The 26,003-nt window shown below is 43.7% G+C and overlaps 2 protein-coding genes across 24 annotated transcripts in view; both read left to right on the top strand.

The window, feature by feature from the left end:
* The window catches only part of LOC102160313 (T cell receptor delta constant), a 660,440-nt gene extending 651,318 nt beyond the window's left edge, over nucleotides 1-9,122 (top strand). For 20 of the 23 annotated variants that reach the window (XR_014810865.1, XR_014810867.1, XR_014810868.1 and 17 more), the window contains 4 exons: nucleotides 5,335-5,613; nucleotides 6,182-6,247; nucleotides 6,906-7,019; nucleotides 8,179-9,122. Coding sequence is in view for 15 of the 23 variants with exons in the window: in XM_084969265.1 (XP_084825391.1) it covers nucleotides 5,335-5,613; nucleotides 6,182-6,247; nucleotides 6,906-7,018 (458 nt within the window). In the remaining 8 variants the exon portion in view is untranslated. Of the gene's footprint in view, nucleotides 1-2,431; nucleotides 2,519-5,334; nucleotides 5,614-6,181; nucleotides 6,248-6,905; nucleotides 7,020-8,178 lie in introns of all 23 variants that reach the window. The other 3 variants (XM_084969266.1, XM_084969269.1, XM_021099280.2) reach the window with 2 other exon arrangements.
* LOC102166266 (uncharacterized) overlaps nucleotides 1-26,003 on the top strand; it is a 565,109-nt gene that overhangs the window by 472,844 nt on the left and 66,262 nt on the right.

The raw sequence follows: 26,003 nt of genomic DNA, 5'->3' as shown, positions 1-26,003 counted from the left end.
TATCCAGGTTTATGGCACCCTCCCTGGTCAGGGACTGGGGTCAGGGAAAAGGCAAGTACTAGATAAGGAGAGTCTTTCCACTGCTTATGAGGAACGAGTCATGATGACAGTGTAGGAAGAGGGAGGGTTAGAGTGAAGAAAAATAGTACTAAAGAAGGAGTTAGAAGAGCCTTCTCTCCCTCAGATGACAAAATCCAATTTGCCCTTGTATCTTTTTGCTGAGAATTTGCATTAAATCATGGTGCATGGCTCACACTAAATGATTTCCAAGGTCCCATCCTCGGCTGGGTCTGCTGAGAAGAGTTACGCGATCATCTGCCTTGTTAACCCTGAATCTGAGGACTCCGCACAGAGTTCAGGAGCCTATGTCCAATGTAGAAATAGAGCCCCCACCTTTAAGACAGTAGCACAGTAATGGTGCTCTCCTAGAGACTGTGTCTGTTGGCAACCTGTTCCTGTGTTTGGAAATCCAGGGGCTGTATTCAGGCAGTTTGGGTAGCTGCCAAGAGCCAGTCACTGGGACCAGTCCAGAGAACAACCATTTTTCAGAAGCTTTCCAAAATGCCAACACCAATTAGTTAGATTCTGATTTTGCTTGTTTCCAAGGAAATGAAGAAGTGGGAAAAGGTACATGAATCAGGGGAGGCTATCTGACAGTCCTGAAAGGGGCTGGTTGTGTCAACACTGTCTCTGCTTCTCAGAGGATAATAAAAACTTATAGGTGTTCTTGCCTGCCTCTTGCTTCTGGGAAATAGTGGGATTTGGTGAGTTTCTTATCTTTGAAGGGAGAGAGACTAGAGCAATGAAAAAGAAGGGAGGGAAACAGAATCATGTTGTAACTGATTGCAGTCTGATTGATGGTGGGCAAATTGCATCTGAGCCAAAAGTATTGTGTTTCATTTTGCCTTTAAATCATTTCCACTTGAAATTCAGAGTTATCTGCAGTGTTAGAATCAAATCTCTGAGGCTGTGCCTTTGGGAGTCATAGGGAATGAGGAAAGCACTGAAACTGATGCTTAGCCCCTCTGTCAGGATGCTGACCTGAGCTCTCCAGTCATATCCCAATTGCTTCTCTGCTTTTCTTCTCCTTCAGTGATCGAGTGTAATGTGATGCTATGAAGCCCAGGTAGAGAGACTGAGAATTTCAAATCAAGCCCCCTATCCTTAACGTTTTGATAGCAAATAATGACCCTATCCAACCATCCTTTCCTTTGGCCTAGCTCTAGCCCTAGACTCTTGATTTCTGGTGATAAAACAGTAATCTATATGGAAGTATTTTGGGGGGAGGGGTTAAATTTATTTTTTATTTATTTATTTAAAAATTTTTTTAATTAAAGTATAGTTGATTTACAATGTTCCTTCAAATTCTGCTATGCCAGTAGAAAACTGACAGAAAGCTGTTAACCAACTATAATGGAAAAAATTAAAATCATTTAAAAAATAAAAAAAACTCTGCCATACAGCAAAAGGACCCAGGCACACATATACATACATTCTTTTTTTTTTCATACTATCTTTCATCATGTTCTAACCCAAGAGGTTGAACATAGTTCCCTGTGCTGTACAGTAGGACCCCATTGCTTATCCATTCTAAATATAACAGTTTGCATCTACTAACCCCAAACTCCCTGTCCATCCCATTTCCTCCCCACCTTCCTTTCCCCCAGTGAACAAGTTCTAAGTCCCATGACAACTCTGTCCTCCCGAGGCTTATATCTGGATCTAGAGTTAAGAGAAATTATAAAATAAAAATAAGCCTTCCAAAGCAAGTGCTAGCTTCTCAGACCTGTATCCATGACATACAGTAACACCGGGCTCCCCTGTCAGCTACCAATTTCTTGTTCAACCCTCAGGTCCTTAGAAAGCCTTTCCCTGGACTCAGGGAATTAGAAAGTAGATTTGTTGTTATTGTGAGGCTCAGCCTGAGTGAGGGGGGAGAAATTAAGCTTCTAATCAAAAAGCAGTATTGTGACCCAAGAAAAAGGAACCAGAATATGAGAACGAGACCTGTGTCTAAACCCTCCTCCGCCTAACATTTATTACAAGAAATGCCAATAGTCAGTGCCCCATCCCTACTCCCAAGTTATCCTTACTCCCAAGCTGTATGTTCTGTTTGGAACACCCTCCCATAAATGGGGAGTTCAGTGTTCCATCTGGAAGGAAGCTAATGGTCACCTGTCACCCTCTTCTCTTGCTCTGTCTCAGCCCTGACCCCTGTCTCAGTACTTCTTGGCTGCAGAGTATATGCTTACATCCTTATCTAGCAGTTAAACTATCATTAGCTTCAAAGGGAACTGAAACTCTGGGCCTCTGATCTCATCAAGAGCAGCTTTGCAGTTCTCTGAGCCATGGGGTCTCCAGGCGGGGACCCAGGCTGGGGAGGCAGGACACAGATGTTCTAGCCCAGGCTCCCAGGGCGAGCCCTGGGCAGGTTACCTGTAAGGCAGCATTACAGTGTGCTCCTGGGACACCCGACAGATGTATTTTGGAGCTGGCACCAAACTCTTTGTGGAGCCCCGTGAGTTGTTATTTTTCCTACCTTTCTAGGGATAAACTGACTCCTGGGACTAGGCCGCCATCCAGTCTACGTTACAAGAGAACAGAGTACTAGGAGACAGAGTAGTTCAGATATGGGATGGTCACAGTGGAGATACTAGGCTGAGGAACTGAAGGAGCTTTGTTAACTATTTTTTTTTAATTGTTTCTGAAATCTCCAGAGCAGCCCAGAAAGCAAAAATAAATCTAGAAGAATTATATTAATAGTTGGAGCATCAGGTGCAGGAGGAGCAGAGGCCCAAATTCTCCAGGCAGTTGCTTAATCCCTTGCACATCCCTTTGGCGAAGCTGACTAGTGTGTGTCCTTTATGGCCACCTGAAAAATGTGCTGCAATTCGGAAGGTAAAGGGGAGAGGTGGTTAACCTGGTCAGAATAATTAGGTCGAGGAAACTTGTATTTCAGTGTTCAAGTTTAATCCCATATTGGCAGAGATCCTTGAAATTGTGAGTGATGTTTGTTATCGATGTTGTAATTCTTGGGGAAGCAGTAAGACGCTCTCTGTGAATCTAGAACAGAGATAATCTGTAAATTTATAAATTGAGAAGACTGTTTAGAAAAGGTATACACTTCTTTTTGTATTGTTTATCAGCGCATAACTCTAGCATTATATGTGTATTCATAAAAAGAGAGGAAGTCTGAAAACAAAGTAACAATTGTTCAAACAAATAACATTTCACAACACATGCTGAAATGTAATTACATTTGTGGACCAAGAAGAAAGACTGGAAAGTCTCAGAAAATAAGCAGTTCAATCTTTAAATTTTAGACTATAATGTAGTACAAATTTTATTTAACTTCAGGTTTTGGTTTAGTTCTAATATAAAACAGAGTAGGTCACATATGGCAACTCTATTGAATATATTCTTTTTTTATTAAGGGTTCAATTCAGTCAGATAGCCTTTGCTTTGGTCACCATGGTGGCAAAGATTGGACTAAACACTGTACTTTCAAACAATCATTTTGAACAGATGAGGCATTAATTGAAAAAGAAAGTCTGAGAAAAATATTTTATCAAACCAATGCATTATGCTCTATCTGAATTGCTGTCACAGATTCAGAGCTCATATCCTGAATGTATGACCTTCTTCAGACCTCTGTCTTGTTGGATATGTTACATTGTTCAAATTATTCCAGCCGAGTCTCTCCAGCCCAAAGTTATCATTAGCAACTGCCTGTTCATTTAGATTTTTAAATCCCAAGCAAGCCTTGATTATTCAACTAAATCAGCCTAGGATTGGGTCATACTCTTAAGTATCAGAGGAGATAGAGTTGTCTTTTAATGGACTGGTTTCCTTTCTCTATAATTCATAGCTCCCTTGAAAAGCAACTCAGAATCCATCTCACCAAAGTCAGTGGAGTGAGCAAGAAATGCCACAATTCTGAAGGGAGGTGACTGAGCCAAGCATGTGGTTTCCAAGCCGTTACTGCTGGGGTTATCGGTGTCTGTTATCAGTGGCTTTGGCTATGCCAGGAAACAACGTAATGAAGGTTTTCTCCTTCCAGATTCCAAGAGAGTCCTTTAAAAAATCCCCTAACCCCCTCTGGTTTTAAGGAAAGAAAAAGATGCATATACAGAGTAGCAGATAGATAATTGTCCAAGATGAGGCATGAAGGCCAGGAGGAGACCCAAAATATTTGGGACCAACATTCCACAGCTCCACTTAGAATAAAACAAGAAGAAATTGGCTTAAACTGATTTTACGTTTGTGAAGACTTCCTGAAAATTATAGTTGTTATTCTCTGATTAAAGACTCTAAATAGACTGTAGGGTGGTCCCTCACAAAACACTAAGAATTCACTTAAAGGCAAAGAAATGGACCACTTAATGTCAGCAGATCCCTTCCAGGCCAAAAACTGGGGATGACACCCTGAAGTGATGCCAGCACCACCATCCTCAGAGTGTCGGAGCCAGTTAATGTAGCCCTTTTCAGACTCTGCCCTGATCTCACTTCAAGAGCTCAACATTTAAAACAGTCCAGGAGTTCCCGTCGTGGCACAGTGGTTAACGAATCTGACTAGGAACCATGAGGTTGCGGGTTCGATCCCTGCCCTTGCTCAGTGGGTTAATGATCCGGCGTTGCCGTGAGCTGTGGTGTAGGTTGCAGACGCGGCTCGGATCCCGAGTTGCTGTGGCTCTGGCGTAGGCCGGTGGCTATAGCTCCAACTGGACCCCTGGCCTGGGAACCTCCATATGCCGCGGGAGCGGCCCAAAGAAATAGCAAAAAAAAAAAAAAAAAAAAAAAAAAAAAAACAGTCCAGCTGGGGTATCCCCTGGTGGCTCAATGGCTTAAGGATCCAGCATTGTCACAGCAGTGTGATCCAGCAGTGGCTTAGGTCACTGCTGTGGCATGGGTTTGATCCCTGGCCTGGGAACGTACACATGCCCCAGCCATAGCCAAAAATAATTAAAATAAAATAAAATAAAAATAAACCAATAGGTTCAGACAGATATTCAGACTAACCTCTATTATCCAGAGGATTGATTAATAAAACATAGATAACTGAAACTCAGATACCCAGAAAATTCTTTGTATTTTCTATTTTCTCTCTGCTCCCAGCCATATCTCTTAGCAGCTCCTAACTAGAAATCCAACTGCTTGCCTTTTATTTCTGCTTCCCTTGGCCATCCTTTCATGGAGGTGCTCATAAGCTCTAGTCACTAACAGGATGCAGAGAAGTCTGGATTATAGTGTTTGGCCCCAGGGGACTTGAGGTAAACACAGTTGTTTAAAACTCCCACATGTGGATAATCATTTCACATCTGATTATGTTTGCAGGAAGTCAGCCTAATTCCAAACCATCCGTTTTTGTCATGAAAAATGGAACAAATGTTGCTTGTCTTGTGAAGGATTTCTACCCTAAAGATATAAAAATAAGTCTGGAATCATCCAAGAAAATAACAGAATATGACCCTGCTATCGTGGTCTCTCCCACTGGGAAGTACAGTGCCGTCAAGCTTGGTCAGTATGGAGATCCAGATGCAGTCACATGTTCAGTTCAACACGACCAAAAAACCTTGCACTCTGCTGACTTCGAACCAAAGAAAAATTCTTCAGGTAGGTAATATCTGGCCTCAATGGGCTGGGATTGTGTGGAAGAAAAGTCAGGGCAAAGAGAAGTTGGAGATGTCAACTCTTGACAGATCACTGTCCATATGGCGTCATGCCGGAAAAAAGACTTAGATTCAACCATCACCAATCACTGACTGGGAATTAAATTCTCTGCATCTCTGCACTGGAATCTAAGATAAAGCACCTCTTACTTCATCCCCATCTCTCCTCTTCACCAACCACTGTCTCCTTCATACTAAAGACTCTTGGGCTGAAAATTCATGTGTGGCCTAATCTAGTATGAAGGCGAAAAAAGGGCAGCCCAACCTACCTTGGGGTTAATTATCCTCATTCTTCCTACAAATTAGAGGCATACCTGGATGTTGACCTCATGGTATAAGGAAAAAAATCTCAGAACATGACAGTCCTATTAGCTGTGCAAATAGTTGTAAGACTTTAACCAAGTCATTCCTCTGGTTCTCAGCTGACTTAAAGTCATCTCTAGTTTTAAAACCTGAAATCCCTTGAGCCTCTCGGCTGTCATTGTAACCCTAACCAATGCTGTTTATTCCAGAGACTCCAAAACCAAAGGAATCTGAAAATGTTAAGCAAACTTCGGAGATCTGCTATGAGCCCCAAGGTTAGTTGAAACCAAAGGGCCAACTTCAGAATTGAGGTTAAAGCAAATTCTGTAATGGGCAGGTGGGCCCCAAATCATTCTATTTCTAAAGAAAACAAAAGCTGGCAGTTCCCATCATGGCTCAGTGGTAATGAACCCAACTAGGATCCATGAGGATGAGGGTTCCATCCCTGGCCTCACTCAGTGGGTTAAGGATCCAGTGTTGCCATGAGCTGTGATGTAAGTTGCAGACACGGCTCAGATCTGACATTGCTGTGGCTGTGGTGTAGGCTGGCAGCTACGGCTCCAATTCAAACCCCAGCCTGAGAATTTTCCATGTGCCGTGGGCACAGCCCTAAAAAGAAAAAAAGAGAGAGAGAGAGAGAGAGGAGGGAGGGAGGGAGGAAGGAAGAAAGAAAACAAAAGACATATCTGAGCTCAGTTGGTTCCCTGCAGCGTTTTCCTGGCTGCAAGAATGGGATTTTCCAAAGCTTGCCTCCTGGGTGTAAGTAGCAGCCTTAATTAAGTCTGTGAAGGCTGTCTGGCACCAAGTTGGACTTCAGACCAGGAAGAATGATGGTGATCCAGGGAAGACTGGTGTTGGTGCTATGGGCCCAGTTTCTGGTAGGAAATTTAATCTCTTGCTGAAGCCACCATGTTCACTCTCATTCCACCACAGTTCAAGCCTGGAAGGTGAATATGATGTCTGTCACAGTGCTTGGGTTCCGAATGCTGTTTGCCAAGAGCGTTGCCGTCAATTTTCTCTTGACTGCCAAGTTATTTTTCTTTTAAGGTAAGACCTAGTTGTTCCTTATTCCTACCTCCACCTAAACCATGCTGCACATGGAGAAAGGAGCTTAGGAATGATGAGAAGTGTTGGGAAAGGAAAAGCACATTGAGATACATTATGATGCAATATATGTGGGCCTTTCACATACTCAGCATAACACCCCATCTCCTATTAGCATTTTATTTCAAGCCAGACTCAAAACTCGTGTAGTAGAATGTAATACCAGCCAATAATGCCCACTTCCACCCAGGAGCTTTAAAAAAAAAAATGAAGCTAAATAAGGAGAAATCATTTTCTTGTTTCATTAATTTGTTTATTTGGCCAAGGACCATGGGCCTTTGGTCCCGTTTTGAAAGGCCATCAGTAAAGCTTCACCTGAAGAATATTCAGGAGGAGCAGAACCTGTCTTTACCCAGACAAAGGGGATGCTAGCTCTCAATCCTTAATCATAGAACTCGATGTACAGACCAGCCTATCTTGGGGATGAACCTACACTTCCACTCTCAGTGAGCAGCTAGCTCACTACTAGCCACTTGGGATGCACATGAAATAGAGGTGGAAATGTTAATTATTTGCCTGCTTCTTGCATTCTCTCTTTTTGTCATCTTAGACATGAAATTGAACTAGGGCCTTGGTTTGCCCATGAAGCTCCTTCTCCAATACCTCCAAATACCCCTCAGTCTAGCCCCTGATCTAAGAATAGGTTGATCCAACCTAACCTACAAGCACCCCCAGTCATTCCCCAGTGGGTGAATGTTTTCCACCAGTCCCAAGGACACAGGCTGAATGTTTGCATAAAAAGAGCACTACCCTAGGAATCAGAAGAGCTAAGTTTTATTCCTGACTTTGTCACTAACTCACTGTGTTACCTTAGCCAGGTTGCTTTACCTCTCTGGGTCTGGGCTATCACATCTGTAAAACAAAGACTAAAGAAGAGCAGATGGGTTTTATGATTTGCATCAACATTGATAAACTGATAGTGATTAGCTGAAGTATCACCATGCCTAGAAGGGGAAGTGTGCTGGGATAGATTAGTGATGTCTGCACTGGTACAGCCACAGCAAGCACTGGCCATACCCAGACTACAGGACTGCTAGGATTCCTTCCAACACTGATGGTCTGTGATGCTATAACAGCTCTGACCATTTTCCTTCATTTGCAGGCTGACTGGCATGAGAAGCCTACACTCCCTGAAAGAAACCAAAAGCGTACAGAGCTGTTTCCTCTTAGGCTTTCAACGTCTTGGTGATTCAAGTTGAACCATCCCAGCCTTGTTTAAATGGCTGCTACCCAAACCTGTTTTCCTTTAAAGGCAGCAAACCCAGCTTATCCTTCAGCCTGGTGGAAAGACAGAAGTTCTGGGCAATGAGGGCCTATGGTCCCAAATGCTTTATGTGCTGCTTTATAAAGGGATATAGAGATATGAAGGTATATAGGATTCATTTTTTTTTCCTTCCTAAGGCTGATATACTTTGAAAATGGTGTTTTGTTCCTTTGACATCTTTGCCTCCAGAAATAGAAGCTATTGCATTCCCAGCTCCATTCTCCAAGAGGGAAATAGATCCTGGAGAAAGAAGGGCAGATGTCCTTTCACCTAAACATAAAAGGCTCTGCTAACCCAGCACAAGATTTGCCCCAAACTAATGTTTTCTTCCACAAAGGTATCTTCTGCTTTTCCTAGTACTTCACAGACAGAACTACATTTGACTTCCCTAATACTCTGTGCAGGCATGAGCTTTCTAAAATCTCATTTAAATACTCTCAGAGCTCTTAGCAGAGATCAGGGTAAGATGCAGAGGAAATGTGCTTCTCTCTATTAATTGATTTAACAAACAGGGATTACTCCAGGTTTTAGGCACCATGCTGAGGGTGCAAAAATGAGTAATACATGGGAATTGCTTTAAAGCAACTGACTGTGCAAGTATTTTTGGAGGAAGGGACAGAAATGAGACCCTGTGATTTCCCCCATAAAAAGTGTCTTTACCACCCCTTGCCTGCCCATCTGTGCACAGGGCATTTGAGGGTTTTGGATCTTGGGTGTTGATAGTTTTCTGCCATTCTTCTCTGTCTCTGTTGCATTGATTAAAGTGCATTGTGGGTGCCTTGCTTCTGTCTTTACTCATTTCAGACCACCGAAGGGGGAAAGTGCAAGCTGTGAATTCATTGGTAGGCAAACAAAAAACAGACCGAGCTCATAGGTCACACCGCAGCTTCCTGAGCCCTCAGCCTGCAGGCTCCTGCTTCGGGGACCCAGCACCGGGTTTCCTGCTGTTGCTGCAGCTGCAAAAGCAACAACAGTACTGCTCCCCGTGTGGCCACTGAACTCTGCCCCTCCCACCTCTGCAAGGTCAGCTTTTTCCCAGGTAGCAGAACCCCAGCAACCCAGTCCTGTGGTTTCCTCAGCACCTATGTGGGGTGTCAAGAGGGGGCCCAGGAGGTTACAAGTGAAAGAGCAATGCCCATCCACAACTCCCCCGCCTTTGCCATCTGCAGACGCCCACGTCACGTCCTCACATCCCAACCTAAGAAAGGAGGCAGTCAGCCGCACTCTGAATCAATGAGTAAACAATCTAGATGGATAAACCAGGTCCAACCAGGGAAAATCATTTAAAGAGTCAACACAACTTCACTTCCTGTGCATCAAGAATGCCTGTTTCCAAAATATATTCACATCTATTACCTGGGGCCACCTTAGAATGTTTCCCAGAAGTTGCTAAGAACAAAAAGACCACATACTCACTTTTCAGATGGAAAAAAATATGCCCCAGAAAGGGTATATACTTTGAACAAAGTCATTCAGTGAGGCAGGGATGTTGCTAGGAGCAGAACCAAGTTATCACAAAAGCCAGCCCCAAGTTCCTTCTAGAAGAGCACAGCACATCGCCAGTCAAGGAAGAAGGGTTGAAGTACAGCCTGGCTGAACTTCAGCATTGTCCTGCACCTGGCATATGAATGAGCCATACCCTGGCACACACTGATCATCAGCAAAAGGCATCGTAGCATTTCACAGGATGTGAATTTCCTCCACCAAAAAAAACCCCAGGAAAGGTTGAAAGCAGGAGCCAGAAAGGATTGTGGCTGCCTTGAGGTGTGGAGACCATCCTACTCTGGATTATAGTTGTCCAGAGTTTCACATGTAGCATCTCATTTAAGCCCCACAGTGACCCCAAGGGAGTCTCCAGGAAATTATTACACACACTTGGTAGGTGGCAGGGCAGAAGCCCCAAAAGGCTGAGTCATCTGCCTGAGTCTTTGGCTCCTTCATCCATGTCCTTGCCATTCCTCTCTATATTGACTGCTCTTCACCCACCTGTTTTGAAGCCCAGATCAACTGCTGCCCAAACCATCTACTGACACAGCCTCCTTGGGCACAGCTACAAGAGGGCGCCTAGAAAGTGCAGCCCCACCCCTGGCTCTATCATTAACCAGCTCAGTGACCTTGAGAATGTCCCTCACTTCTCTGGGCTTCACTGTTTTTCCTATAAAGTAATTTCCAAGTTTTCTACTATTTCTCAGGTTGTATCTAATAACTCTAATCCTTGTTTTGAGGCAGAGACATCAGTAGATGTAGAGGAAGGAGGGATGGAGCCCCAGGGCTGAGAGTCTATCTACTTGGACATCACATGGTTGGTTTTTCCTGGAGGGGATTCTCTCCCCCTGGAGATGCTACAAAGTTCCAAACTCAGGGACTTTGAAGCTGAGATTCTGGGATTCACAGACAACTTTCTGGCAATATCTCAATGTTCTTCAGTCAAAGGCAAATGTTCTTGAACATGATGAAGGATAATGTGAGAAAAAGAATATATATGTATATAAAACCAGGTCACTTTGCTGTACAGCAGAAATTGAAAGAACCTTGTAAATAAACTATAATGAAAAATGTTTTAAAGAAAGTAAAAGTAATATGAATGTAAAAAAAGAAAAAAGAAAAGAAATATTCTCCAAATAAAATAAGCGAAATGGAGGTGCCAAGGAGCATCCAGGAGAAATAAAGAGGCTGCACAAGAAGACATAGACAAAAGGTAAATTGGGGTAATTTTGTTAAGTAAGTAACTTTGTGTCCAGTTTGAATCTTAAAAGGAAAACAGACCAATTCACGACAAAGGATAAATGATTGAGGCTAAATTAAAGACACTTCTGCTGAGCTCTCCTTAGATTGGCCCTTCATCTGCCCCATCCTTGTCAAGCCCTGCTCTGTATCAGACACACCTTGGGCACTGGGGTCCCTCAGACATGCACTCTCCCTTCGCTACCATGGGCACTCGGGCAGCAAGGGCCATCCCCTCCCAGTCAGATGTGAGGAGATGTCTGCTCCATCAGAAGCCAAGGGCTCCCCTGGATGTGACCAGGTATTTTCTTATTCAGCAGGCACATCAGGGCCCCTCTAAGGCTAGGCTGGACCACAACATAATGGAGAAGAAGGATGCCATGTCCAGGGACATGAGCTGCCCTGGGAGGCAGCTCCACCATGCTGTGCTGGGGGGTTTGTATGCAGACTTCCTGGGCACCTGCATCACCGTGGGAGTCCAAGGCACAGTAGTAAGTGGCAGTGTCTTTAGTTGTCACTGAGGAGATCACCAAGTGAAAGGTTTTGTGGGCCAGACTGTGCTGCACAGAAAATCTACCCCGAGCAAAATCAGCATCGTAGGACCTAGTATTATCCCTGTACAAGACAAGCTGGAAGGTACGATCTGGACGTATTCGGTACCAGTAGAGGTCTGGATCTGAGTGTGAGGTTTCAAAAGTGCAGGGCAGTGTCACCTTACTGCCACTCACCACCACCTCTTCCAGGGAAGTCTGGGTCACTTTGTTACACAGCACACCCTTGTCTGTGAAGAGAAGAAATAAGGAAACAGGAAATAAGGAAGGTATAAGTCCTGCACTCCACAGGCACGGGGTCCAGCACAAGCCCACCCTGAGGGAACTCAATGGGCAGAGGCAGGGGAGGGACACACAGATGAAAAATAAAGGCAGAAAATCACTGCAAAGCCAAGTGAATGAAAAAGAAACCAAGCCTTAAGAAAGTCAGAAAAAGGGAATCAGGGCGGTAGAACAAGTGGGACGTGAGAACAAATGTACTTACAGAAAAACAAAAGGCCAAAGCCCACAAGAATCATTTTCTTTTCCTTTCAGGTGGAGGATATAGAATAAAATCAGTTTCCTTAAATCTCTGAGACCATCTCAGGGCTTCTGAGGGGGAGGAGATGGGAGGGAAGTGAGGGGGGACAGGAGACCTGAAGGTCACGTGTCTGAATTATCTGTAACTCTTTGAGGCACGTGCTTCTAACCCCGGAAACGTCATTGTTATTGTTACTTTGATCCAATCCTTGAACTGATCCTTTTGTAAAACACAATGAAAATGGACCACTTTAAAAAAAAAAAAAAAAAAAAAAAGAAAAGAAAAAGATACTGCGAGCCCAGCAATCACACACTTCGATATGAAATTGCTTTAAAAGTGGCTTATCCTCCACTTCCACATCTATGGTCAGAGACTGGGGACCCATCCAGAATTGAGTTTTGAGTAGCACTGTCACACAGCACTGGCACAGTGTAGTACTCAGTACGCAGAATAAATGAATGAGGACCTTCACCTGGCCTTACTTTTTCATCGAAAGAGAGAGGAAAGAGGGTTAGACAAGGTCATTTCTAAAATCAGCCCTGAATCCTAGAACTCTTCTATTTCTTTTGCTGTTGTTGTTATGTTTATTTTTAAATTGTATTTTTTATACAGTTTTTCAACGTCATGCTCCATTTACAGTTATTACAAAATATCGAACTCTTCTATTTCTGATGCTGGAGGGAGTCTGTGATCCTGAGAGCCCCACTGCACTACCCACAGCGTGATTTCCATTTCTCCGTGGGCCCTCCGCAGGACACACTTGGCTCCAGCTGGAAAACTCTCCCCCAGAAGCAGAGCTTCCCAGGGGGTGAACTGCCGGGAGCGGGTCACAGGCTTGCTGAGACAGTGTGCTCAGAGTAGCCACTGGAGCTGGGGGTGGCTGGAACTCCCCTAAGGCCAGCCACTCCTAGCCATGTATCATACAAATATTGTTTTATGTAGAAGCCAGGACATAGCAACAGCTGGGAGGCACTACCCTAAAAAACAGGAGACTGACTTGCTCCCCCAAGAGGGAAGTTTCTCTGCTTCCCTGGTCCCCCCACTGCTCTGGTTCATCAGGGAGTCCTGTCCATTCCACCACAAGGTGTAGCCCCAGTCTGTCCACTTCTCTCCACCCCCACTCCCACCCCCTCCCGCCAACACCACCATCTCTTGTCAGGACCACAGCAATAACCCCCTAACCAGTCCCCTTGCTTCTGCTCTTGCCCCTAGACAGTCTCTTCTCCAGGTCTTTATTGGGTGTAAATCTGATGATGCCAGATGGACCGCACTTCCTGGGCCTGTAATCCACTGCACATGGTGGGCTGCTGCCTCCTGCCAGCCTCCCTACACGTCCTTCCCTGCCTCTCCCTCCCCTTCAGCCGCCATGGCCTTCCTTCTCTACCTGCCTCCCTCTTCTAGCTGCCTGAACCCCTGGTTCCAGTTTTTCACAAAGCTCAGCTCAAAGAAGCTTTCCCTGGAGAGGAAATTCATCACTTACCTGGGTACCCAGAGTCACCCTCAGTTACACCTCTGTCTTATTTTCTCTCACATCACTATTTGAAATTAAAGAGTTTATATGCATTTATTATTTATTTACCTTTCCCTTCTGGCCCATGTACACACCTATGCCATCATGTAAGCTCTGTGAAGGCAGGGCCTTGTTTATCTTTTCACTCCTCTGTCCCAGCCCCTGGGACTGTGTCTGCCACATGATTGACCAACAGTAAATATTTGTGAACAAGGGAATACAACTTTCTCCACTTAACAACTCACCATTGGTCCTGCTGTGTCCAGTCACTTGTGATGGAACATGATGGAAGCTAATATGAGAAAAAGAGTCTATATATATGTATAACTGGGTCATTTTGCTGTATAGCAGAAATTGACAGAACATTATAAATCAACTACAATAAAACAATTAAAAATTAAAACAATTTTTAAAACCTTACCATTGACATAAATATGATTGCAAGTTTTCGGGATTTTTTTTTTTTTTTGAGTTATAGTTGGTTTACAATGTTGTATAGTTTCTGGTGTTCAGCACAGTGATCCAGTTACCTTTTCATATTCCTTTCCATTACAGTTTATTATAGTATATTGGATTTAGTTCCCTGTGCTATACTGTAAGACTTCATTGTTTATCTATTTTATATGTAGTAATTTGCATCTGCTAATCCCAAATTCCTAATTTATCCTTCCCCCACCCCCTTTCCCCTTTGGTAACCAGAAGTTTGTTTTCTATGTCTGTGAGTCTGTTTCTCTTTCCTAAATAAGTCCATTTTTGTCAATTTTTGAGATTCTATGTATAAGCAATATCATATGGTGTTTGTCTTTATCCTTCTGACTTACTTCATGTAATATGATAATCTCTAATCTAGGTCCATCCATGTTACTGAAAATGGCATTATTTCATTCTTTTTTATGGCTGAGTAATATTCCTCTGTGTGTATATGTGTGTGTGTGTGTGTGTGTGTGTGTGTGTGTGTGTGTGTGTGTGTACCACCTCTTTATGCATTCATCTGTCATGGACATTTAGATTGCTTCCATGTCTTGGCTATTATAAATAGTAAGATTGCCAGATTCAGCAAATAAAAATACAGAACACCCAGTTAAGTTTGCATTTCAAAGGAATAACAAAAAAATTTTTACTAGTGATTGGGACGTGCCATATTTGGAACATATTTATTCTAAAAAGCTATTCATTGTTCATCTGAAATTCCAAGTTCACTGGGTGTTTTGCATTTTATTTGGCAACCCTAGTCATGACAGTTATCACAAGTACACCCCAGGAAGGCTGAAGCCCTAGTGTGATCATCCCCAGGCCCCCATATGTGGAAGAAGTTTCAGCCAAGGTGCTGCTCCTTATGAGCAGCTGCTGCCAGGCCTGCACTGCCCCCTGCAGGCAGGGATCCCCTCTCAAAAACACCAGCCCCTCTGTTGGAGAAAGGCCCCCACGGAGCTTCTAGGTCTTTCATGGGTTCTCACAGTCCCTACTCAGTCTCTGAGTGTCTGTCCACATTCCAAAGGTGTTACTAGGAATGCTATTTATGACAGATGAGTGTTCCCTTCCTGATCAAGGCAATAATTGTTTTCAAATTAAACTACTACCCCTCTTCTGACAACCCAACCTCAGCTACATCAGCCCACGCCCGAGAACAGTAGAGAGGTGCAGAGACCTACACACAGAGGGACAGGCCCTCTCCCTAATGCTTCCCAGGGAAGGTTCACACACCAAGACTTCCTTGGGGTGGCATAGTCGTGATTCTCCCACCATGGTGTCCTTCCAATGTTCCTTGAAAGGCATCCCTTCCAGAAGGGCACTTCTCAGAACAGCAGTGCATTATCGAGTTCAAGGAGTGGGGTTCTGGAGCCAGACCGCCTGGGTTCCTATTAGCTCCAGTATCTACTTGCTATGTGACCTAATTCCTCCAAGCCTCAATTTCTCCATCTATAAAATGGAGGTGATAATAATAATCACTTTTTCACAGAACTGTTGGAAAATTAAATGAAAAAACACATGCATTTCACCCAGCAGGTGATCTAGGAATGTTAGATACTGCTGCTGCTTTTGTCATTTTTATTAAATAGACTGATAACTCAAGTTCCTGAGAACTTGATCCTCATCAAAGAAGTTCAGAGTTAAGATGCTGAATAAATCTAAAAAGTAAAGTTGTGAAATCTGGCAAAAGACATGTTATACCAAAAAAAAAAAAAAAAAGTGACTCTCATCTTTGATTTGCTGTCACTGCTGCAAGCATGTCAAAGAGCATGTCAGCCCCGAGACCTGAGCCAGCTGGGCTCATCCCAAACCCCTGGGAATGTTGGGAGCACAGCCCACTGTCCCATGTCTTCCCAAAGTTGCAACAGACTTGTTGATGGCAGACTGCAGTGTACAAGAGAGTGACCCCTAAAGGTCGGGGGAAGAGCGATCTCAAGATTTAATGACTTATTACAGATGTATTGCCCTGGAACTTCCCTACCCCATCTCCCTTAGATCTAGTGACATCTGCATCTGGGCAGTTCCCCCAAGGCAGTGAGTTCCCCAAGTGTTGAGGGCCCCACTCAACAGAGGCCCTCGGGGTCCTAGAGATATGGTAAAGAAGCCCCTCTTGTCCCACGGCTTGGATATTGATCACTAGCATCACTCAAAGAAAGGGACTCTTCTCCAAGTTTCCTTTGAGGTGGGCAGCTTTGTTTTTGACCTCACAGCGCCCTCTGCTGCTCTTATCAGCCCATCTCCCTAAATAGGTCAGACTGGAGGTTGGCAGAAAATAGGTCAGAGGAGGAAAATATTGTTTGTTCACAACTTAAGTCAAAGTTGCTGCTTCTGTTCCCCGATCTCCTCCCAACCCTGACACTGGCAGCTGCTTCTCTGATGGCCCCAAGGGCCCATCCTCACTCAGTGCACTCAAAGCTCTGTCTTCAAGGACACGAGAAAGCAGCCTGCCAGGGCGATGGGCATGTCCCTGTCAACCGAAAGCCTGATGCAACAGTAAAGGACACAGGGAGATGTCTTTGGATGGATGTGGACAAACATATCTCTTTTTTAGGAAAGAATAGAAATATGATTAAAAGAAAAGGCTTAGAAACAGCTGAATGTGGGGTAATGGGAGTGAGTGGCCTAGAGAAAGGGTTTCTGCATCACTTTCTTCCTGTGCCAAATTCTATTCCAGAACCCCAGGGGCAGACCTGGGCTGATGGACAAGAGGAATCATGCCAGATTCAGCACACATCTTCCACCCCCAGGACCTCTGTTTAAAGGAAGGATCTTGCCAAAGGCTCTTTGGGCAAAAGCGAGAGAGCCAGAAGAATGCTACTGTGGTTTGTTGCCCAAGGCTGGTGTTTGAAGGAAAGCTGAGAGGAAGAACAGAGCTCCCTGATGTTACTGTTGCCACCTCTGGAGCAGCCTATGGGAAAAAACTCTTGGTCCAACCAGGTTAGTGACAACTTTTGTGATGGGGTTGTGTGGGCCTGGCCTGACCCTTCCCAACCAGATTTCTCCAGCCACCTGTGGGCTTTTCTTTCCAATTATTCCCCAGCCACAGAAGACAAACAGGTTATATCTAAATTACCAAGGATTAGCAATTTCTAGTAGCTATCTGGAGCACACTTTTAAGAAGGATTGTAAACTATACATAAAATAGATAACAAGAATTTACTGTATAGCACAGAGAACTAGATTCAATATCTTGTAATAACCCATAATGGAAAAGAATTACATATATATATATATATATATATATATATATATATATATATATATATCTCCCACTTACATATATAACTAAATTACCATATATTCATATATGTATTATATTCATACATATATTTTATGTATATATAACTGAATCACTTTGCTGTATACCTGAAACTAATACAGTACTGTAAATCAGCTATACTTCAATTTTTTTAAAAAAAGGATTGTGAGGAGTTCCTGTTGTGGCTCAGCAGGTTAAGAATCTGACTAGTAGCCATGAGGATGTGGTTTTATCCCTGGCCTCACTCAATGGATTAAGGATCTGGTGTTGCTGCAAGTATGTAGGTCACAGATGCAGCTTGGATTCGGCATTGCTGTGGTTATGGTGTAGGCCAGCAGCCACAGCTCCACTTAGACCCCTAGCCTGGGAACTTACACATGCTGCAGGTGCGGCCCTAAATAGAAAAAAAGAAAACAAAAAGGATTGTGAGGCCAGAGGAAAAGAGTGATATGTGTATCTGCAACATCCACCACAGGAGCAGACCCAGGAGGTAACAGCACACTGCTTTGTGTTGCCACCCCAGCTTTACTTGTCAGCCCTGTAGTGAGTCCTGCAGAGAAAGACTCGTCAGAGCCAGCTCTCTGTTGGATTATCCTTTTGGTAAAGGGCAGATTTCTAAATCTCTATCTTCCCCTTGACTTCCCTGAGATCTCATGGGCCATTTCCCCCACTATCAATTGCTGTCGCCTGCAGCCTAAGAATAAACTTATTTTTTAAATGACTTAAGATGCTGTGCATCTCTTTAAAATCATAAACCCTGGGCCAAAATCCAACATCTCCCTTGTGTGGCTTACCCACTGTTTGACAGAGATCATCAGATCTGGGCTGGCCAGTAGGGCCACTAGGGATGGCGGCTACTCAGGAAAGATTCCTCTTCCCCTGAGTCACAGGGAGGAAAAAGGCAGGACTGGGACTCAGGTGTTCTGAGTTCTAGCCCCAGTTTGACCTCTACCTGTTGACATGGCCTTGAGCAAATCCACCCCTCAGGGATTTGGCTTCTTCATCTTTAAACTCAGTGCCAGCAGCTGCTAAGTGTTTCCCCCCTCCCCAAGTCTTGCATTCTAGAATACTAATGTATGAAGCTGCAGATGTGACCTGAGGGGGTTATGGGTTTATATTCCCCTATGTATGTTGCTTGAACTCCTCATTGTCCAGCAAAGGGAAACATCAGAGCATGCTTCTTCACGAGAGTAGCATCATTTCTTGATTCAATAGGTGTGACTCATCAGAGCCTGAAGGGTCATGCCCAGATGCCAACTTGGAATCCACTTATTGCTGCATCTGGGAGAGAGAAAGTGCTGGAAATAGCCTTTGTGGGGTTTTTTTTTTTAAGATTTTTATTTTTTATTATAGCTGATTTACAATGTTGTGTCAATTTCTGCTGTACAGCAAAGTGACCCAGTCATTCATACACACACACGTGTGTGTGTGTGTGTGTGTGTGTGTGTGTGTGTGTGTGTTCTTTTTCTCACATTATCCTCCATCATGTTCCATCACGAGTGATTAGATATCATTCCCTGTGTGGAAACAGCCTTTGGATTAAAACATCAATTTGGCTCCCCCAAAAGAAGAAGCCTCTGCATAGTGTGATAACATTTTGATATCTTATTTATCATCTTCATCCCTGAAATCTGTTCTGCCCCTTCCCATCTCTGCCCTGACACAGAGAAGGAGGGCAGAGGGCTGTCTCCGTCTAAAGAGGAAGAACAAGGTTGGCGCCACATCCCTTTCATCTGCGCTGATGCTTCTGGTTTTTGTAAAGGTGTTCACTCCTGTGGGAAGGGGGTTAATAGGAAACTGACATTTGGAGCCAAAACTAGAGGAATCTTGAAACTCAGTAAGTAATAACTGGCAGATTTAATTTTTTCCTCATCTGAAAATTGTCAGAGAGATATTCAAGTGCTCTTGGAGGAGTAGGAACAAAAGATTAATGTATAATACAATTCAAGTTAACAAATATTTATTAAGCGCCCACCGTTTTTCCCAGGGATCATCTGGGCCAGTTTCTGAGGAGATGGGTACCATTGCCCTGAGGGAGAAGGGGTTTGTCAATGGATGAGCAAGGGCAACATCTTTACCTTTGAGGCCCAGACAGGGCGAACTGTGGCCCTGAGCGAGGAGCTTAGCTTCAGGGAAAGAAATGTACAAACAGCATGGAAAATCTAAAACACAGGGTAACCGAAAATGTTATTTTACGATTGGCTTTGACATGTAATTCTTTATTTTGTAGGGCAGGTTTCTCTTCCCAGCTATAAGTTTTCTTAAGCTGATCTATGAAGTCTATGGGGGAAAAGCTTTTCAAGAATCGTACATTTCTGAAATTAGGCTTCCAGCAGTCAACAAAGGAAGAAGTGGTACTTTTTGTCCTTACAATAATGACGAGGGGGACCAGCACCCTTCACATACTTGATGTCCAAGGGGGTCTCCTTCCCTGCTGTGGGTCAGAACCAGCGGTGAACCACCAGGCAGTTATATTTCTTAAAGATCTGCACAACAGGGTGGGCCATAAGAAATGGCCTGAGAGGTGTTCAGGGTACCGGGGGCTCAGCTGCCCAGGAACCCAGAGAACTTTAGACCCACCCGGACATGGTCGGTCCAGCTCTCCTCAAAGCCTGATCCTGGACTGCCTTAGTAAGACAGGGACAACTCTCAATGACCTTGCTCAGGAAGCTGGCACCCTCTTGTGCCCCTAATCACACTAGAGATGGGCTGAGACGAGGAAGTCACAGCCCAGCAGTAAGAGGGACTTTTGGTAAAGGGCCCAGGCACTGTGTGAAGAACACTGAGAAACTGACCTTTGGGCAGGGGACTCTGTTAACTGTAAGCCTGAGTAAGTATCCATTTCAGTGTAGCGTTATCATTAGAAGACCCCCTCAGTACCTAATATCTAGCAATCAGAGAGCTGGAACCCTTGGCTAGGTGATGAATTCTCTTATCCATTGAGAAAAGACTCTAAAGATCAAACCACCTTTCCTGTGGGTAAGCAAGAGCCTGGAGTTTACGTAAAGGCGTCAGCTCCTGTGGGAAGGACAGAGATAGGAAATTTACCTTCGGTGCCAGGACTCAAGTGAGAGTAAAACCTAGTAAGTACTATAGTTTTAAACCAAAGGGGTTGGTTTCTTTGGTTTGGTTTTTGAATTATCTGGAAGGTCCAAAGAAAGAACACTTCTCCCTGAGGATTTGGTTCCCAAATTCTGACTTCAGACTTCTAAAAAGATCAAATGTTAAGGCAGATGGTAGGATTGGAAAACTGTATCCCTAGGTAACAGAGAAAAGTACAGACCTACTTTTCTCTGCTTATTTGTTTTGTTTAGAAATGGGGAGGAGGATCAGATACCCTGAGGGTGGGTGGGGTTATGGGGTGGGGGGACATTTGCACGGAATTTTTGGAAAGATTAAATCTAGAGAATCACATCAAAAACTATCAGCTCAAAAAGTCCTTAAAGACCACCTCGCTCACCTTTTTAAATTCACATATGAGGACAGTGAAACTCAGAGAGGTTTGTGAACTTGCTCAAGGTCACATAGCTAAGGCTGGTCCAGGGCAAAGCCAAGACAGCTCATCATGCTGACCAATCCAGGCCCAAGAGAAAGAAAACATCATGTCCTTGACTAAACAGCTTCATTTGCACCCCCAAATATTCTTCATCCAAGACTTAGCTCAAAACAGAAGCCCAGAGTTCTAAAGAGAGATAAAATTATTGTATGTTTTTTGGGGAAAAGCTGGCTGAAGTCAGAACAACAGCTGAACTAGATATTAGGGGAGGCATGCAGCCAGCTGCAGACTGAGGCAGGAATGGAAAAAGCCAAAAGACTTTTCAGACAATTGACTATGACCATCAAACACTACCTATAAATTCTACAGAGCTAATTTCTCTCCCAGTGGGATTTTATATCTATGATGGATTGCGTCGGCTATGCAATTACATTGGACCACAGAATGTGTATGCAGACTCAGCTTGCTGAGCCTTCTGGTATCTTAAAGTGGCAATCATATCTCTGGCCATACCCCTCTGCCCTGAAGCTCTGGGCTACTGCAAAGAAAGGCACCATCACTCATCCTGTCTTAGAAGCTTGGAAGTTGAAGGAAATGTGAGTTCTTGGGAAGCTCTGCAGAGCTGGGTTCGCTAAACTGACCCCACAGGTTTTTGCCAAACCCCTCAGCACTGTGTTCAGCAAAATGATGGCTCTAAAATGACATTTGGGAAGGGGACTCAGCTCACAGTGCATCTTGGTAAGTGGAGGGGGCACTGAACCTTCCTCTTGAATGTGACTTGAGATCCTTTTTACAGCAATTAATGGGAAGGTGGCTTCTTGACCCATCTCTACTCATGTTCAAGTCCTGCCCGGCTCAAAGATACCCTCCCCACATCCCCCAAATGGTCCAACCATGAAGGTGCACCCTTGCAGCTAGAAAGTTTTTGCTAAATTCTTACAAAATCACTTAACCCCCCTATCAAACTGCTAGGTGAGTTTTCTGTTGCCCTGCCGGTTGACCAGTTAGAGGAAGAGAAGTGCACAAGGACTTTGAGATTCTTTTCGATCATTGTGAAAAGAGGAGTGTTGGTCATGTGTTTTAATGATGACATTGGCCTTGTGCTTTAATGATGACATTGGACTTGTGTTTTAATGATGACATTGGCCATGTGTTTTAATGATGACTTATGAACTGCTTACTATGTGTTAGGTAATGTGCTGCATGCTTCCTATCCATCATCACAGTCAATCCTAATGCCAACTGTGTGGGTTAAGTGCTATTATTATCCTCATTTTGTAGAAGAGAGCTTTTATAATTTTTATATTTTCTATTTTTATAGAAGCATGAAGAGAGGTTGAGTCACTTGTTCAAACTGACTCAGTGAGAAAGAGGGCCTGAAATTTAATTCTTAGCACTCAGATTCCAGAGCTAAATGTTTATGGGGGTGGGGACGGGTAATGTTTGGGGGGAAAGTCATTGATGCTTTGGTCTCTAAAATTGCTAAAATAATCCCTAGAGAAGTGTTGTCTCAGCTAAGCATCCAGGGGTTAAGCAACAGGACCACTGCAACACACTTGCATATCCTCATCCTTACAACCAAGTCACCACGCAGCATCATTCACTCCACTGTACAGACAGGGCAACTGAGGTGCAGCAAGTTGAGGAACTTGCCTTGGGTTTGAAACCCCAAGCCCGAGCGATTTCAGATTAATTGCAACTGCCAACCAACTAAACTAATCAATTAATTCACGGCGATAATCTAAGGTAAAGACGGATTAAATAGTTTGCATCCCTTTTTGGGAATGACCATACAATTATGTAATCATACAACTTGGTGTTTCTGCCTTTGTGCTTCCTCTGGGAGAGCAGAAGGCCCAGCTCCCAGTGCCTGTGGAAGGGTCCTGGCAGTATTTGTAAAGCAGTCTGTGGGGGTGTGACTCAGGGTGGAGCTGCAGGTGTCTTCTTTGGAAAAGGAACGAAACTGACAGTAAACCCATGTAAGTTTGAACAACTCATGCTTCCACATTTCTGCTGGAACCTTAGTTCCTAAATTTTCCACTTTGTTTTATAAACCACCGCAACTCCCTTGATGGATTCTAATTTAAACAGCTGCTGATGTGTACCTACCTCAGGTGGGACTCTGCTATTGACTCTCACTTACCAATAGGTAATAGGTGAGAGCGACAGTGCTAATGGAGCATGAAACTAATGAGTCAGACTGTTGGAAAGCTTAATTTTGTATTATAACTAGTGGAACTTTCCATGGGACTAAGAAAAAAATCAGTTAACTCTCTGAGCCTGTATTCTCTTCCTCTGTAAAATGGGGCTGGCAGTTCCTTCTCCTGGCTTACCAGAGCAGGCATGTTGTGGGGGAATGTTGGCACATTTCCAATGAAGTGACAATAATGCAAGGAAAAAGGAGGGCCCCCATGTGGCTCATAAACTCTACTACCAGACCATCATTATAAAGAGTTAGTTTTATCAGTTGGAGGGGGAGCTCTTGGACAATCAGTAAATACCTAAGTAGGTAGTAAGGGGAGTTTGGGCAATTGAGTTTTTGTAGAGTCTTGAGTCATTGTGTGGTACCTCAGCTGATGATAAGCTGATATTTGGAAAAGGAACAACTCTGAGTGTTAGACCAGGTATGTTTTGAAGATCACTTGTTTCTAAACATAAACCGCCGCTCTTAGAAATTCAGTGAAAGATCCCTGAATTAGCCAATTATTGGCATCTCTGGGGACTTGGTGCCGTGGGTCTTTCTGGTAAAGATGATCGTGAGGGCAGCCTCTGATGGAGCCCCTTTATGCTGTTTCTTCAACATCTTTAAGCCCTTGGAAATGTTAGGCTGGTTTTTGTAGTTGTTGGAGATGTGTGTCTAACAAATGGAATCTGAACTAAAGTTTTAGTGTGTGGGGCAGAAGTCATTTTGGAAGAAAGGATAGATTAGACTAAGGTACCTAGCAAAGCAGGGGTGCAATGCAGCCTGATCCAAAAGGAGACAGGGAGATGCAGCTGATTGATGTACAGAACTGAATGACTGCCCTCCGGTGAGCTAATTGTCGCCCCAAGACCTCCATGTTGGTGCAACTAGGAAAAGAACTGCTTAATTCCCAGTCACTCTCAAATTCTTGGAGCCACACCCGTTGGATAAAGCCACATGAGGTTTTTCTGGTGCTGACATTGATAACAAGCTGCTATTTAGCGAAAGGGTAAGACTGAAAGCAAATATTCAAAATAGTCAGAAAGATCATGAACTTGTGAAAATCTGCCCCAGGAGGCTGTTAACCACTACATTTCTAATTGGGATTTTTTAAATCCTTGCCTTGGCTGAGCTCTGCATCAGAGAACCCCCTTCTGATACCCACTCACTTCTGTGCCCCTTGATGAAAAGGGGCAACTAAGCTTGAAAGTGTGAGGCAAGGATTCCCTCACCCAGCGTAATAACACCCTTTCTCTCCACCTTGCAACACACAGAGGGAGATTCTGAGGGCTGACCACCACTCTTAAAACAAATCTGATTGACTTGAATGTAGCAGAAATTTTGCTCCATGAGGGCATCTCTCTTTACTACAACAAATGCTCATTCCAGACAACTGTTTGGGGTTTAAGTTTTGCTTATAATTCATAAAAGATACCAACTACCCAATGGACACCTTGAGGTCAAACTTCTACTTTCATGGCCAAATTAGTATCCACATTAGAAAGGCTAGAATCAGGATGTCCTAGTGAGTATTATGTTAGTTCCAGATGACCTTCCTGAAGTCCCTTGTGCCTAAGACAGCATGAGATTAAAAAGTGTTTCCATGCTGACCTATGTGCTGAGTTGCTAATTAGAGTTCAAAAAGCAGGCTGGTCACCTGCTATGCTTCCAGACTGGGTTGGATATTTAGGGTCCTCCAGATACTAGAAATGATAATCAGAAAAAGCACATGCTATTCCTTTTTTATTTATAATTCTCATCTCTCCCCAAGAACCGTTATAAATTTTCTCCCAAAGGTGTTATATTCATCCTTCTTTTGGCTCCTTTATTTGTGATGTGTACAGAGATGAAATATTGGTTGAGATTCAAAAAACATCTATGAGATTTACCTTAAGCTTTGCCTGTCAGAGAGATTCTAAGAGCTAAAAAGATGGGAAGCTGACATTTGGGGATTAGATTAAAAAGAAAATTCAAATTAATCCCAAGGAGGAATTCTCAGTAGATGGTTATTTAGAAATAAGCACGTCAACCCCACAAGCCTAGTTGCTTGGTTGGCTGCACTGCCCCCATCTTGGGCTTGCCTGGAAGAGTAATAATAACTTGTTCACCCCAGACCTGTCTTGGGAAGAGAGAAATGTCACCCTCTAGCCCTAAAAACTCCTTCGGAATTGGTTCATTTCAATAGCGTTTATCATTACACATGGTGTTCTGGTAGTAATAGAAAAGTGCATTAGACGCTTCAGCAAATGGAAATGAAATGTAAATTTAGATTGTAAATATAGGACTGCAGTAAATAGATAGCAAGGAAAAAAGATGAAGAGATTAGAAACTTGCCACATCCCTCTAACCCTAAAGGGATTGTTTCTATAAATAGTTTAAAAAGATTGAAGAAGAAGGGGGAGGAAGAGGAGGAGAACAGAAGCAAACAGATTTTCCCCTAATCCTTTTCACTTTTGCAAAATTGAAAATCGTCTTTCAATCAATTTCCCCCAGCAGAAGAAAGAAACCATGCCTGCTTTCACTTACTAAAGGGCGAGTGGGTAGGTGTCTGCTGGAACTGATTCTGAGGAGGGCTCCCTGTTGGTAATAAGACTAGCAATGTCCTGGTTGGGAGGGGAAGGGATTAAGTCCAGAAATAAGTCCAAATAGGTGTGCAGGAAAAAGAAGGGCTCGGAGGGCAGGATTTCCCCTGGATTTTCTGCCTTGACTTCTAATCTTTTCTGTCTTGGCTGACAGATTAGGTCCCAGACGAGCAGGCCCTAAGATTCAAACTAGAACTTTCAAGGAGGGGAACTAGCTTAGCTTCACTCAGCAGACCTTGCGTATTCTGACTTTAAAAGATTCTTTTAATTCGGCTGTTTTTAGGGAGAGCTCTGTAAAGGCTAAAGGGTATTTAAAAAAAAAGAGAGAGAAGTTCCCATTGTGGCACAGTGGTTAAAGAATCTGACTA

The sequence above is a fragment of the Sus scrofa genome, chromosome 7 (genome assembly GCF_054392235.1).
Source record: "Sus scrofa isolate SSC_HxYL_T2T_F1_AM1 chromosome 7, Sscrofa_HxYL_maternal_Yorkshire_Landrace_v2.0, whole genome shotgun sequence".
Classification (NCBI taxonomy): domain Eukaryota; kingdom Metazoa; phylum Chordata; class Mammalia; order Artiodactyla; family Suidae; genus Sus; species Sus scrofa.
This window is presented reverse-complemented; position numbering and strand designations above follow the sequence as displayed.